Genomic DNA, 14,984 nt, shown 5'->3' on the forward strand with positions numbered 1-14,984 from the left:
TAAAGAAGGTCCAGGCTGGAGGGTGGGAGGGGAAGGTCAGGAATTCTCTGAAGGTCTTGGCAGGTGTGAGATGGCTCTGAGATAGGCTCTGGGCTCAGCAGAGCTTTAAGAGCTGTAGGTGCACAGATCTTAACACCATGAGCAAGAAGGAAATCCCTTGGGAGAGATTAGGGGTCTGAGGCCACGCCCTGAGAAACGCTCACATTTACAGAGGGTGGGTGATGAGAAACCAGCAAGGACATCTGGGGAGGAGTCGTGGGCGGAGGAGGAAGCCAGGATTATGGGGTCCTGGAGGCTGGAAGGGCGAGGTGTACAGGGAGAAGGGTAAGCAGGCACCTGCAACCCAGAGGCCAGGCCAGAGGGTGACCGAGCACTGACCACTGGATTTGGTGACACAGTGACACAAGCCACATCAGTGCACTGTTGGGGACAGAAGCCAGACTTGGGACAGCTAACCAGCAAATGGGTGGAAGACGTGCAGATATCAGGTTTAGCAGCTGTTCAGAGGAGTGTTTAGGGGAGTGGAGAGATCAGGGGGAAGTGGAGGACACCAGTCAGAGAGGATGATGGGTGGCGTGGCTGGGCATGGTTGCATCATAACAGTGATCCAGTCGTCTGGGGGGAGGCCTGGAAGCCCCTTTGGGAGGAGGCAAGCTGCAAATCCCAAGTAAAAAAATCCACTGCAATCAATTCGATTTAGACTCATAGCGACCCTATATGACAGAGTAGAACTGCCCCAAAGTGTTTCTAAGGAGCCGCTGGTAGATTTGAACTGCCAACCTTTTTGGCTAGCAGCCTGAGTTCGTAACCACTACAACTATTAAAAAAGACAGCAGGAAGAGCAGACCTTACTTAAAATGGTCTCCACTGACTCGTCACTGAGTGACCCCAGCCACCTCACTGGGCCTCCCCCGTCCATTGAATGGGAAGTCAGAGCAGCAATTCACTGGGTTGTTGAGCAGATTAAGTGAAGGGAAGTCTGCTGAGCCCCAAGCACTGTGCCTGGCTGACAGGTGAAGTCATTTTGTTCTCTTCACCCCCTGCTTTGTGTTCCAGGGTGTCTCACCAGAACTTTGTGGACCGATATGAGTTACTGAGAAGGCTCCGTCTTCGCGCATCCTCTGGTCTCCACAGCCCATCTCATGCCAAAGGGCACTCAAGTGAGTGGGGGCCTATTTGTTTTTCATTTAGCCAAAGTTTACTAAACACCTACCCCATGTTCCCTCAGGGCTCAGGGCTGGGGATTCACAGCCCTGCCCTCATAGTTCTAGAAGAAACAGACTCAAAAAAGACAAACAATGTGGAACGTGGGAAGGTGGGGCTATGAACAGGATGCTATGGGTAGTGCTGGGGAGGAGGGAATCAGGGAAGGCTTTCTGGAGGAGGTGGTATCTGAGGACAAATTAGATTAGCAGGTGAAGGGCTTTCCACATGTCAGAGATGATCTAAACAGACACCTAGAGGTGTGAGACCACACTACATGTGAGGAGCTCTGGGGCATTCCAACGTGATGCATAAGGGCAAGAATGGCAGGAAGTGAGGCTGGAGTGACAGGTGTAGGCTCCTGGACTTTATTCTCTGGGCAGATAGGAAGGAAATATGAATGAGGGATAGTCTCCATTGTCCTCATGCTTTCTGGAGACCACTCTGGGGCCCTGTGAAGGGCTGTGGGAGTGAGGCAAGACCCAGGAGGGAGGCTGCTTAAGAGGCCGTGGCAAAGGGAAGCCAGAGGTGTGGGCACAGGAAATGTTAAGAGAAGAAATTGGCCAGACAATGCATGTCTGGTTGGATGTAGAGGGAGAGGAAAGGCCAGTGAGGAAAAGCAAGAGGAGGAGAGGCTTGGGGAAGCTGGTGGGGCCCTGGTGACCCTATTCCCAGGTCCTTGGGTCATCCAGTGGAGGTGTCTGCAAGGAACTTGGATGAGTGTTAAGGAAGGTCTGGCCCGTGGCCTGATTTGGTAGTTGTCGGCATGTAGAAAGATGTAACTGAGGCTCTGGGAGTGAATGAGGCGCCCGAGGACAGGTGGAGAAGAGGCCAAGGGTGGGCTCCTCTCAGCAGGATCCCAGCCCGGCAGCAGCTGCTCCCCTCGCCCACCCACCTTTCCCGGGGCCTGTCAGGCCCCAGTGAGACAATTCCACTTTGCTTTTCTCCCCTCTCGGGGCAGACTTTTGTCACTTTCCTTTCACCCTCTCTTTCCCCTTCTCTCCTCTCCTCTCTCTCCCCTCTCTCTCCGTGGTTTGCCTCCTGTTCTGTGCCCAAAGCCCCTCTGGTCCCTGGTTGATTTTGCTGCTGTTTCTCGTCTGCGGTGTCTCCTTTGGCAGCCTGTCCCCAGTGAGGCACTGGGCAGCTAAAGGTGGTCAGAGCCCTCAGGTAAATTGTCCCTCTCCAGCAGTCACCCCCTGAGATGTGGGAGGGTAGGCAGGGGGACCTACTGGAATTTCTGCTGTCCCTTTTCCTATCCATGACAGGGAGGGGGCAGGGGCTGGGAAGGGGGCCGGCTGCCCTGTTTGGGGCCTTGGAAACAAATGCTGGCTGAGCAGCCTGGGATTCCAGCCTGGAAGGAGTTGCTCTACCAGGCATCAAGTGCCCTTTGCCAGCCTACCAAGAGAGACCCATGGGGACAGAGACTGATGGCACAGCCACAGTGGGCATTCTGAGACTCCTCAGAACAGCCAGGGCTGTTTGTCCCTGAGCTCCAGGGACATTCAAAAACTGTCTCTGGGCTTCCCCTTAAAAACAGGAAATAGAAATTATTAAGGCAAGAACAGTAGGAAAGAGGTCCATGAGTGTTGGGGAGCCCAGAGCCAGCTTCTTCAGGCCAGGGAACAGGAGATAGACACAGGAACGTGTAGCACTCATGGGGCCCTTGTCTCTCACCCCAGAAGGGCCTCCTCCCGCCAAGGAGGCCACGCTGCAGTCTCTCCTCCAGGACATTCTCCACACTCTGCCAGTTCTAACTCGGGCAGCAGCCACACTTGGTGAGCCAGTTGAGGCCAGGCCAGCCCCAGTGCGCTGTGGCAGGACCAAGGTGTTCATGAGCGACTCCACGGTGAGTCATTTGGGGATGAGGAAGAGAGATTACAGAGGCCAGCCACATGTCCTAGCAGGATGGGGGGCGGGAGGCTTGGGACCTCATTGGATACCCCTTCTCCCAGCTGGAGCTTCTGGAACGTGGGCGTGCCCAGGTGCTAGAGCAGTGTGCCCGCTGCATCCAAGATGGCTGGAGGCGATACCTGCACCACAAGCAGGAGAGGCAGAGGCGGGCTGCCGTGCTCATCCAGGCAGGTAGGAGGGGTGGGCTGGTGAGGGGCGGGGCTCCTTCCAGGCCAGCAGCTGGGCCTGGATCCCCTGCCTGTCGGTGATGACATACAGACCCCATGTGATCCTGTTTTCCTGTGAAACTTTGCTCATTGAGTTCCTGTTATGGATTGAGTTGTGTCCCCCAAAAATGTATGTCAACTTGGCTAGGCCGTGGTTCTCAATATTGATTATCCACCATTTTGTCATCTGATGTGATTTTCCTATGTGTTGTAAATCCTGCCTCTATGATGTTAATGAAGCAGGATTAGAAGTTGTTGTTGTTAGGTGTTGTCGAGTTGATTCCGACTCATAGCGACCCTGTGCACAACAGAGCAAAGCACTGCACGGTCCTGCACCATACTTAAAATCGTTGGTATGCTTGAGCTCATTGTTGCAGCCACTGTGTCAATCCACCTCATTGAGGGCCTTCCTCTTTTCCGCTGACCCTGTACTCTGCCAAGCATGATGTCCTTCTCCAGGGACTGATCCTTCCTGACAACATGTCCAAAGTATGTAAGACGCTGTCTCACCATCCTTGCTTCTAAGGAGCATTCTAGTTGTACTTCTTCTAAGACAGATTTGTTGTTCTTTGGCAGTCCGTAGTGGTTATGTTAATAAGGCAGCTCCCAACCTACAAGATTAGTCTGTGTCTTGAGTTAATCTCTTTTGAGATATAGAAGTGAGGAGAGAGACAGGGGAACCTCATACCACCAAGAAACAAGAGCAGAGTGTGTCCTTTGGACCCAGGGTCCCTACACTTAGAAGTTCCTAGACCAGGGCAAGATTGATGACAAGGACCTTACCCCAGAGCCGACAAAGAAAGCCTTCCCCTGGAGCTGGCACGCTGAATTCAGACTTCTGGTCTCCTAGACTGAGAGAATAAATTTCTCTTTGTTAAAGCCATCCACTTGTGGTATTTCTGTTGTAGCACCACTAGATAACAAGACAGTCCTCATATATTGAAGCTCACTGTCCCAGCCTCAGTAGGTGGATGCATGGCTCCGTGGTGCCCTAGGATTCGAGTTCTGTCCACCTCGCCCAGAGCGTCTTTCCACAGTTCAGTGGAAACCACCGTCAATAGGGTGCCCTATAGGTTGTTGTTGTTGTTAGTTGCCATCGAGTCAGTCCCCGATTTATGTACCAGTACCTTAATGAGTATTTTTTTTTTTTTTAAATCTCTTTCCTGTTTCTGGGCAAAACTCTTAGCCGCCCGTTCCTGGTTAACTCGGAAGCACATCCAGAGGCTGCACACAGCTGCCACCATCATCAAGCGCACATGGCAGAAGTGGAGAGTGAGTATCTGCCTCAGTAAGTCAGGGTGGGCAGTGGGTGGGAGTTTTGGTACCAGACAGACCGATTCAGAATGCTGGCTCTGCCACAGCTCTCTGGGTGGCCTCAAGCAAGTCACTGTACCTCTCTGAGCCCTGTTCCTTATGTATAAAATGAGGGTGATACCACCTACACTGCAGGGTTGTTATGAAAGTAAAAAGTGACACAGTTAAGTCCAGGATTATACCAAAAATCATTGAATTATACAGTTTAAAGGGTGAATTTTATCTCAGTAAAGCTTTTTTTTTTAAGTAGCTTATGTATGGACTTAAGCACAGGGCCAGGCACTGACTTTGTATCCTTAAGGGATGTTTTCTTTTTAAGATCAGAATGGCCTCCCTTGCTTCTGAAGAACTGGATGGTGCAGAGGAACAACACTTGCCTCAAGATCCCCGTTCCCTGAGCTCCACTCCATTGCCTCTGGTGCAGAACAGGCTCCTGGGGGCAATAATCCGCCTCTGGCCCCTGGGACTGGTCCTGGCCAACTCGGCCATGGGTGTACGCGGCTTTCAGAGGAAACTGGTGGTCCGGGCCTGCCTCCAGCTTCCCTCAGGTGGGCCCAGCAGCTATGCTGTCCAGACTACACAACATGACCAGGCTGGTATCACGTCCATACGAGCGCTGCCTCAGGTAGGTTGTATGTGACGGGATGGCCTGTCCTGCCCCACAACTCTGGGTCCCTCCCACCCCACCATAAAAGGTAGAAGGCAAACCCTGGGAATCTGCAGGGGGAGCAGGACTGAGGCTGCGACAAAAGCCATCCCTACCTCGTCCGGTAAACCAGAAGCTTGCTCGTCCCAGCTAGCTGCAGGTTTGGATTATTTCCATCATTACAGCTGGGAATTTTCCAAAGCCCCTTCACATTTTTAACACTGCATCTAAGTGTTCTAGCATCTTCTCTGAATCTTAATAAGTCCACTTTGAAAAGAATTGGATTACAGTGATGGCTTATTCCCTCGAATGTCACTGGATCTGGCACCATGTTGTCAAATTTTATTACTTGGTTTACCTCCTTTTCCAGCTGAGGAAATGATGAGTGAATCAGTGGTCTAAGGCCGCCATGTTTTTACATATCAGCCGGCACACTCATGAAGTCAATGTCACACATTTCCATTAAAAATGAAGTGGCTGAGAAAAGTTGAAAGGCATGTATGCTGGAGGCAGAACCCCAGGGTCAAGGTCCTGGCTTTGCCCCCACTCACCGGATAACCTTGGCTAAGTCATATCTCATTTCTTGGCACCTCCATTTCTTGATCTATAAAATGGGGTTAATAGTCTGTTACACAGGGTCACAGCAAGGATTAAGTGAATCGACAAGGCGGTAGAAAGGAAACTTTGCATTTCCATCCCAGAGGAATCTGTAGGTCACCCTCTGGATAAATCTCCCAGGAACGTGCCAGACAGACAGTACTCCTAGTAAGGGAAAGCTGTCCTGGTGTGTCCTCATCTGACACCAAGTGGATGTGAAGTTTTGTATTTTAGTCCTGCTCTGGAGTGGAAACCCCATTGTTTTAGAATAAGGAGGAAAAAAATGTTGACTTAGTCCTGCTGTGGCCACGACCCTCATACCAGCACTGATTTGTCCACACCTCACTGCTCTTGCAGCATTTGCCCTGTGAGGCACCTTCAGGCCCTGGCACTCCTGGGAGCTGGGGTAAGCTTAGCTGCATCTCTTTCCCTAGGGCACGATAAAGTTTCACTGCAGAAAGTCTCCACTGCGCCATGCTGACATCTGCCCCCAACCTTCGCCCTGCAGTGTTACTGGCTTTAATCAGATTCTGCTGGAAAGACACAGGCTGATCCAAGTGTGATCTCTTCCTGCCCTCTCCCCTCCCCTGGCTGGGTGATCCTTGGTGCCTTTGTTTCTCCGAGGCCTTTTCCTGCCAGCTGCCTTGCCGAAGACATTTGATGAACGCACAGCTGCCAAACTATTCCCACAACGACTACAGTGCATGTGAGAGCATGCTGGCTCCAGCCTCAGAGCCTGGGCTGCACCGGCAAACGTACCAGTGGGCCTGTGGTCTCCAACCTACATCTCAGGCACTGACAGAGGGTCAGGGTTGGGCGATCCCAAACCAGGAATAAGAAGCATCAGGGCCATAGAGACCTTCACTACATCCACATGTCAAACTGAGCATTGGACTCAACCGTCCATCCTGAGATGCTATCCATCAGTGCAGCAGAGTACCCCTGACTCCCCATGAGCACTTTTGCAAGAAAACAGGCAAAGTCAGCCTGAAATTGGCTCTGAAATTTTGGCTGGGGGGACTTTTGCATTTAGTTCCTTAAAAAGGAATGAAAGCTTTTAAAAAATTTTAAAAAAGCAAATGCAGGAATTTACACGGAAGCACTCTAAAAGGTTTTCCAGGGTCGACACAGATATATACATGGTTACATACAGATGAAAACTCGTTCTCTTTTGAAGAGGCCAGATGGTGATGGTGAGATACCACTTTAGAAGAAAAGTGGTTCCTATCAGAGCCTGTTCCTTGGCTGAGGGTTAGTGGTGTCCCTAGCCCTCCGCTGGAGGCAGGAATCAGCTGTGGGGTGAGGAGAGCAATACAGTCAGGGCAGGGGGAGAGATGGGTCTTCTTTGCTTTTCTTAGATTGTAGGAAGAGTCACTGGTGAAAAATCACAAATTTTCCTGGATGCTTCTAGAACAGAGAAGTCCCACCTGACTACTGAGGGCTTGGTATGATTATGACATGTGAGAAAGTATTGGTGGCAGTCTTCCTGATTTGAAGACCTCTAGATGTATTCTCTCAGAATGATCCTGAATAGAGATGAGAAGTAAGGCTTCATCTATAGCAGGCCAGGAGTGAAACTTAATGAAGAGGTTTGTTCTGCTCTCTCAACAGCCCTATCAGCAAAACAGACTAGTTTATCTGTGTTGTTACCCATGGGGTTCAACTGTCAGAACATCTGGGGTCTGGTTCTGATCTCTGAGCTTTTAAAAAGACCCCTTAAAACCATTCTCTCTTAAATGCTGCTCTGTGCTCTTATCTTGAGAGGCCCAAATTAATGTTGAAACACACAAAAAAAAGAGAGACATGGAAATACAGTCACGTAGAGGCGAAAAGAGATGCCATAAAATGATGGGGCCAAACGCTTCTATCCATAGCAAGGAGGCGAGGAATGCCCAGGCTACAGGAACGGGAAGACAAAGGAGGCTTTTTCCCTAGAGACGGCAAAGAGAGGGCACAACCCTGCTGGCTGATATACTCTGAATCTGGACTTCTCAGGAACTGTGAGAAAATTAATTTCTGTTCTTTAAAGCCAGAAAAAAGGGAATGAAACCTTAGTATTTAACAAGTTGTTAATTTATTTAATGTAATTTCAAATAATTAGAATATCATAAACCAAGGATGATGAAACATACAATAGAACTACTACGTTTTGATTTTATTTAGTAACACTGGTCAAGTTTTTAGCTCAAACAGGTATAAAAAACTTGATATCGTCATTTATGACGTCAATCTTAGCCATACCAAAAATAAAACATTTTAAAACAATCCATTTGAATGCTGAGTTTTCTCTCCATAACGGGTTTGTCATTTCGAGTACTCCCACCTGCCGGAAACATGAATCCGTGTTGACGGAGGCGAAGACCCACACAGCTAACATCAGTCAGCTGGTCAGCAGGCTGGACTCACCTCCCTTGCTCAGAGCTCCCGTGAGGCCTCTCCACACTAGCTGGTCCCCAGGGAGGCGGGCAGGCTTTCGGAGTCACGCACGCTTGAGGCAGGCAGCACGACAATCCATCTTAAGAATCCTCATTCTGGGACGGTTCCACAATTCTCAAACAGCAGTCTGCAAACTCCACAAACAAGGGCTCTTGCATGTAAGCTCTCATGAGCGTTGCTTTGTCGTCCCCCTGATCGAGGCTGACCATCAGCTGTCTCAGGTGTGGATTGAGCAATAAGCTCCTCAGTGATGCAGAGTCCCCTTAAAAATTAACAACAAAAAAAAAGACAACCTGAATGCAAGTGGGAACAGGCGGAGGTAGCTGAAAGCTAAACGTTTCAAATGTAAGACACAATTTTCAAAGGTGTTGTATCCCCTTAACCCTTAAACCCACAAGTTACCCCAGTGCTTAACACAGAAGGTGAGATCAGCATATTAAATGTCTTCCGGATTAAGTGTAAATACTGTATAAATATTGTAACTTCATGCCATCTCACCTAAAGAAAATCAGCACAGAGAATACAGCGTTATATTGTTGGCATGCTTTATTTTCTTTATAGAGATAAAGATTCTCAATAGTGGAGACAGTTATGCCGAATACTCTGAAATAAAAAGTCTGGGATCCAGCATGAAACAGGACCCAGAGGTAAACTAACACTAACATCTGTATAATGCTTCACAGTTTACAAAATTTTTCACACCTATTACCAGCTCAGTTCCAACCTCAGTCTAATCGCTACAAGGGGACTAAGTGCAAATAACTGATTTTCAGCCTGATTTTGGGGAACAGAACGAAAGAAATCCCCACCTTTAATTACATATATAATGAAACCATTATGAGGACTTAAATGAACAGTGCTGCAAAAATGCTGGGCATTATCAACACCCTTATCTTCCAAAAAAAATCATATCGTGATTACCAATCTGCACTAATGGCTGGACTGTAAATTGAACACGAGGGACACGGGGATAAACACAGGTTGGTGGCTAAAGACAGATTACCACGAAATGTGAGCGGCATATTAATAAGCCCAAGCGACTGTGGGAAGCTGAAAAAGGGCCTAATTCAGAGAGGCAAAAGGTCCAAAGTTTCACTGAGGAAAGGAAGCTTAAACCATGCCTTGAAGGAGGAGCCAGGAGGATTTGAGCAAAGGGTGCTGTCAGGAGGCTGTGCAAGCCCTGCATATTTACAGAACGGTGGCTGGAGAGGAAGGGCCCCAAGTGCCATGATAAGGTATTTAATAACTTTTAGAAATTACCTTCTATACAACAGATTAAATGCACCTCAGTGGACTGGAGGACTGTGAGACTACTACCCTGAGATACTCCTGAAACCCTGAAATGAAACCAGCCCCAAGGTCACCTTCTAGCTAAAGAACAGATTAGCTCACAAAAAAAGACTGTCACCCATGAGTGCTGTGCTCCTTTAAAAAATCATCTATATGCGACCAAATGGTCAACAATTACTTTAAAACAAAATGAAAATGTAAAAAAGCAGGGAAACTAGATTAACAGAAATGGAACCAGAACGGAAATATTGATAGTCTTGTGAAGAATGTAACCAATGTCACTGAACAATTTGTGTAGAAACTGTTGAATGGGAACCTCAAGTGCTGTGTAAATCTTTGCTGAACATACAAGATACTTTTTTTTTAATGTATCTCAAAGGTAGACAAAGAAATAAACAAGCACAGTACAGACTTACCTAGATTCTTTAAATTCTGCAGAGAAACTCTGTCCTCTTCCTCATCACTATTGAGAAAATCAGCTATAGATGACTCATCATCTAAGGAAAAAAAATACACAACACAGTCAACTGCTTATGACTGAAAAGAAAGCCTAGGCACCAGCTTTTTAAAACTACTCCAGCAGACTGAGACTGTATGTGCACACATACATGAAGGGGCATACAGGAAGTTTAAACAACACAAATACCCTTTCTTCTCTGGCACTTGTGGCCACACTAAGGCTCCTGTTAGGAAAGTGAAAGACAGCAGAATCGGTAGTTTTAAGTCAACGAACGTATCCTAGTGTTCACATACTCTGTGGTTTTTGGGCTTAGAGCCTGATTTTCCAACTCTCTTCACCCCACCTCCCAACACCATGGTTCCAACCTTGTCATAGGTCAAAAACTTGGTGCTCTGTAGAAACCTGCTAAAGTAAATCCTCTCTACTTGCAGCATTCACAAAAATTGCTTGGGCCTACCCGAACTGAACCTGGAAGTTTCTCCAAGAGCAGAAACGGGTTATCCCTTTGCCATGAATCTTCATTACTTTTTTGGTGGCACTGGAAGGGGATGCTCTCAGTGCCTGCCATGGTGCATAATACCCCGCAGGTATTAAAGACGATTTGGAGACATGGATAGAATGACAGCCCACTACTGCTTGCTATAAACTGTGAGGAGCTGCCAGTAGCAGCCACAAGGTAAGCTGGGTCAAAGGAAGCTTCCCGCCTGGACCTAGCTCAGGAGAAATGTCAGCCCCAGCCAGGGCCATGTAGAGAGAACTGATGCCACAAGAAAAGGTCAGCAGGGCCAACTCCATGCCCCCAAACCTCTGCCCTGGCCTTTTTTCTCTCAGTTCCCTGCCCCATTTTTCTTTCCCTGAATGATGCCTTCAGGCTGCCCTATCAATGCCACCCACGATAATGTGTGTCCCCACTCCTGGTGCTCAGGCTAAGGAAGCTGCTGCCCCTGATGAAGCCTATGGTTCTTGACTGCCACTCCAGGCCAAGTCTCTTTTCTTTCCTTATTATATCTGAAAGCCCTTTCTAGGTTGGTTGGTTGATTTTGTTTTTAAATCATCTAGCCCACCTTTGTTTTCCACAGGCTTTGCAGTTTTTGTAGGAAGAGATGAACTTCTTTTTTTCTTTACAGAATGAGTTTCAGGGCTGCACTGCTCTGAAAAACACAAATCTCAGGCATACACCATCTCCATTTCAGTGACAAGGCTGTCCCTGCCCTCCAGCCCCCAAAGCCAGCTCCTAGGTAAGAAAGCATATGTATTGGGTAAGGGTGTAGGTGGCGTGGAGAGGATTATGGAGAAAGTGAGAGATCAGTGTAAGGAAAACTACAAGCAATCCTGCACCTAGCAGTAGGGCTGAGGAAGCAGAGCTCATGCACTCCAAGAGCCTGTTCCTATCCTTCCTGTCTTGCCCAATCTCACAGGGCTTTCACCAGGATTTAGAGGCATACTGACTTTAATTTTCCCAGGAGTTTCAGACACTTAAATTGGCATGTACCGTGTGCCACTGGAAATACACAGGTGAAAAAGTCACCAGGCCATCCTAAAAAAGGGTTAGTATTACAGGGTAAAGCAATAAGTAAATAGACAACTATATCACAAATGACAGCTAGAAATATGGTAAGAAGGGTCTGGTCTAAATCCATCTGAGAGGGTCAGGAGACAAGACCAAGAGGACTCTTGGAGGAGAAATCTTTGCCAGGTGGAAAAAGCACCATTCCTGTCACAGAAAAAAGTCTATGCCTGGACCAGACACTTGAAAAACTAGGGTCAAGTACAGGGAGATGCGGATGAGGCGCTGTCAGCTGATTGGTAGGACAGGCCTGGCAGGTGGCAGGGGCACAAGAGGAGGAAAGCTAGAGCAAGAGAATATCTCTCAAAAAAGCAGTACTGGTATCGAGGGTGTGACAGTCTTTAGTGATATAGGACAGTCCCATGCTGTCCTACAGGATGTACTCGCCCACCCCTCCCCACCAATTATCAGTAGTACCACCTACTCCCCCCCCACGCCCGCATACTGTGACAACAAACCTCCCATAAACCCACTGCTGTGGAATTGATTCCAACTCATAGCCACCCTACAGGACAGAGTAGAACTGCCCCATTGGATTTCCAAGGCTGTAATCTTTACGGAAGCAGACTGCCACATCTTTCTCCCATGGAGCTGCTGGTGGGTTTGAACGGTTGCCCTTGGTTAGCAGCTGAGCACTTTAACCACTGCATCACCCGGGCTCCTAAATGTCCCCTAGAAAGAGCAATACTCAATAAACACCACTCTGCCCTAGATGCTAGGAAGTTAATGCAGTTTTCAACAGGGGAATGAACTGCTCAAATCTGCATTTCCAGAAAACCCAGCCCTGGCAGTAGCACGGGTTCCTGATTCCTGGAGGGACCTCAAAAAAGATGCAGAAAGAGAAACGTTTCGGATCCCAAATCTCCAACCCTATTTCCAGCAGGGAAGCCCCATTCCTTTCCTATCTTGAACTAGACGGTTTCTTGTGAAAACGCTGCAAATGAACAAGCCATTATATAAGGGGAAGAAAAAGCACCTGGTAACGTTTCTGCCAAATGATGAGGAGCTATGCCAGAACGCTAACATGGAAGTCCAAAGCACTCAACTATGTTGAAAAAGCAAAAGAGAGTGGCACGTTGAAGGAAAAGCAAAGTAGGAGAACTTTCGGGTTTTTTTTTTTTTTTTAACGTTTACAGCTCGGAGAGGCTTTTCCAGGCAAAGGTGAAGGACCCGCAGGAAGGGAAGGGTCCAGGACACCAGAGACGAAGCCCGAGGAACGAGGGTCCCGCGCAGATGGAGGGGAGACCCGCGACAAGAAAGGCTGGGAAGGAGCTCCGGTAAGATCAGGCGTGCAAAGGCTGAGGTCCACGTCCCCGAGACGTCGGCAGAGCGGAACCCGGCGGCTGCCCCGCGCGAGGAGGGGGCGCCGGGCCCTTACCTTTGTGCTTCCGGAAGCAGGTCACCGAGCAGCTGTACCAACAGAGACCACAGGCCGTGTCAGCCCCGCAGGCTGCGCGGACCCTCTCGCCGCCCTCGGGCCTCCCGCCCCGGCCCGACACTCACTAGGGCACGCGGCAAGCCGGGCAGCGGTATTTGGGCTTCTCCAAGCAGACCACGCAGACGGCGGTTCCACAACGGAGCGACGCCATGCCCGCTGTCTCCGAGGACTCGTTCCGGTCCGGCGCGCGCTCCTCTCACGCCGCGGAGCCCACGTGCACGCCCTCTTTCCGTTTCCGTTTCCTAAGCCAGGACCAATTGGCGCTCGGCGTTTACCGGCAGACAAAAGCAATGGAATGATCCTGCCCGTTGTTCCAGCCCAGGTAGGTAGAACGTCGATGACTCGATGTACGCCCGGTACTTGCTTTGGAGGTTTTTCTTCATGAAGTCACCTTGTCGAAGAACTCGCTATGTAGACCCGACCCTGTCCCCACGTAAAATGAATGCATAGCACTAAACGGTCTTTAAGGCGCCTTCCGACTCGGATTCTGTGAATCTTCGCGGGCACTGGGATCTCCCTTTATCTGGTTACAAGTCCAGACACTGGGACAAACCAGACTCGGCTAGTTCGTGTGGCGCGCAGGAACCCACCCTTCCCAGCCTAGTCCATTTTTCACAAAGAAAGCCAAGGCTTCTCCACTTATCAGTGTTTATAGAGCGCCTACTGTGAGCCCAAGGAGCATGGTTAAAGCACGCAGCTGCTAACCGAAAAGTTGGCAGTTCAAATTCGCCGGCCGCTTAGGGAGAAAAGACCTGCCAATCTGTTCCCCTAAAGATTAAACCAAACCAAACCCGTTGCCGTCCAGTCAATTCCGACTCATAGCGACCCTTGGAAACCCTATGAGGCACTTCTACTGTGTCCTGTAGGGTCGCTATCCACTGGACGGCACACAACATCTGTGAGCCCAGCGTTGCCCAGGAGCTGGGGAGGAAGGGAAGGATTAGCAGTCTCTGCTCTCTGGGAGTTTAAGGCTTCAAGTAGAGGAGAAGGAAGGAGGCAGAGGCTCACTCTTAGGGTCATGCTGGTGCTAGCCTGCACTTGCACCACCCCGAGGACTGCCTCCTTGAATTCTGTGCTGTACGTTTCTCACTAGCTTCACCCTAGTCTGGGCTATGGATGGAGTAGTTTGAGACTACGCTTGTTTTGAACCAGAAGCTTCCCAGGAGGTTGGAGCTTAAGTGGGAAGACCCAACAAAGGCCAGTGACTTGTCCAGGGCCTCACTTGAATCCCATGCCCTTGTCTGACACTGTTAGGAATTCATCCACCTTGGACATCACCCCTGCCCATTCCAAACTTGTCCTGCAGGTTATGTGCAAAGGCTGAGGAGGCTAAAGACAGTCCCCACAATTTCCAGAGACTCAACGCCATTTCCCAGGGACTCAACCCCATAGCATCCAAACAATGCTGACTCTCCTACATGCTAGTCTGGAGTTGGGGACCCGAGCAAAAGGAGGCAATTCCTGGATTTCTTCCCTTGCACATCCCACCTGAGAAGATGCCGCTCCCTCTACTCTGGATGGCCCCTGGCTTCAATGGACCTCCATGCCCCTTATCCTCCAATGTCCAGGAAAAAAGGTGGGTTCAGCTGTCATGGTGGTTAGGTTGGGGAACACTAAGAAGCCTGGTACTCCTCTGGGCAGTGGCCAGCCCAGAAAAGAAAGACGGGTATGACTCTAGGCCCAGCAACTAGATGTTCACACTGATGCAAATGACAGCGCCCTCGGCCACCCTTGCCATATCCTGGCTCTCCCCAATCTTTGCTAGTGTACCCATCATAGTGGCCACTGAGGGCTGCCTCATGCCTCGAGGCACAGTGTGGAACTAGAGGGAGGCAAGCTAGTAATCCAGTGTGATGGTTAAGATTGTGTGTCAGCTTGGCTGGGCTGTGATTCTCAGTGTCTATATGTGATCACCC

At 49.4% G+C, this 14,984-nt stretch overlaps 2 protein-coding genes across 8 annotated transcripts in view; one reads left to right on the forward strand and one right to left on the reverse strand.

Annotated features, from left to right (window-relative positions):
- MYO19 (myosin XIX) overlaps positions 1-7,953 on the forward strand; it is a 41,709-nt gene extending 33,756 nt beyond the window's left edge. For 5 of the 7 annotated variants that reach the window (XM_049859617.1, XM_049859622.1, XM_049859621.1 and 2 more), the window contains 6 exons: positions 1,057-1,160; positions 2,883-3,049; positions 3,156-3,285; positions 4,507-4,592; positions 4,954-5,259; positions 6,312-7,953. In XM_049859617.1, coding sequence (XP_049715574.1) covers positions 1,057-1,160; positions 2,883-3,049; positions 3,156-3,285; positions 4,507-4,592; positions 4,954-5,259; positions 6,312-6,440 — 922 coding nt within the window. In that variant the 3' untranslated portion in view covers positions 6,441-7,953. Of the gene's footprint in view, positions 1-1,056; positions 1,161-2,261; positions 2,458-2,882; positions 3,050-3,155; positions 3,286-4,506; positions 4,593-4,953; positions 5,260-6,311 lie in introns of those variants that run through there. The other 2 variants (XM_049859618.1, XM_049859624.1) reach the window with 2 other exon arrangements.
- A 260-nt stretch (positions 7,954-8,213) lies between these two features.
- Positions 8,214-13,219, reverse strand: ZNHIT3 (zinc finger HIT-type containing 3). Its single transcript, XM_049859626.1, has 5 exons — positions 13,134-13,219; positions 13,009-13,040; positions 11,128-11,214; positions 10,020-10,100; positions 8,214-8,575 (listed from the first exon to the last, which is right to left on the reverse strand). Exons 1-5 carry the CDS (start codon positions 13,217-13,219, stop codon positions 8,394-8,396), a joined length of 468 nt encoding a protein of 155 aa, XP_049715583.1. The 3' UTR covers positions 8,214-8,393.
- Positions 13,220-14,984: the final 1,765 nt, after the last annotated feature.

This window comes from Elephas maximus, chromosome 19, assembly GCF_024166365.1.
Source record: "Elephas maximus indicus isolate mEleMax1 chromosome 19, mEleMax1 primary haplotype, whole genome shotgun sequence".
NCBI classification, from domain to species: Eukaryota; Metazoa; Chordata; class Mammalia; order Proboscidea; family Elephantidae; genus Elephas; species Elephas maximus.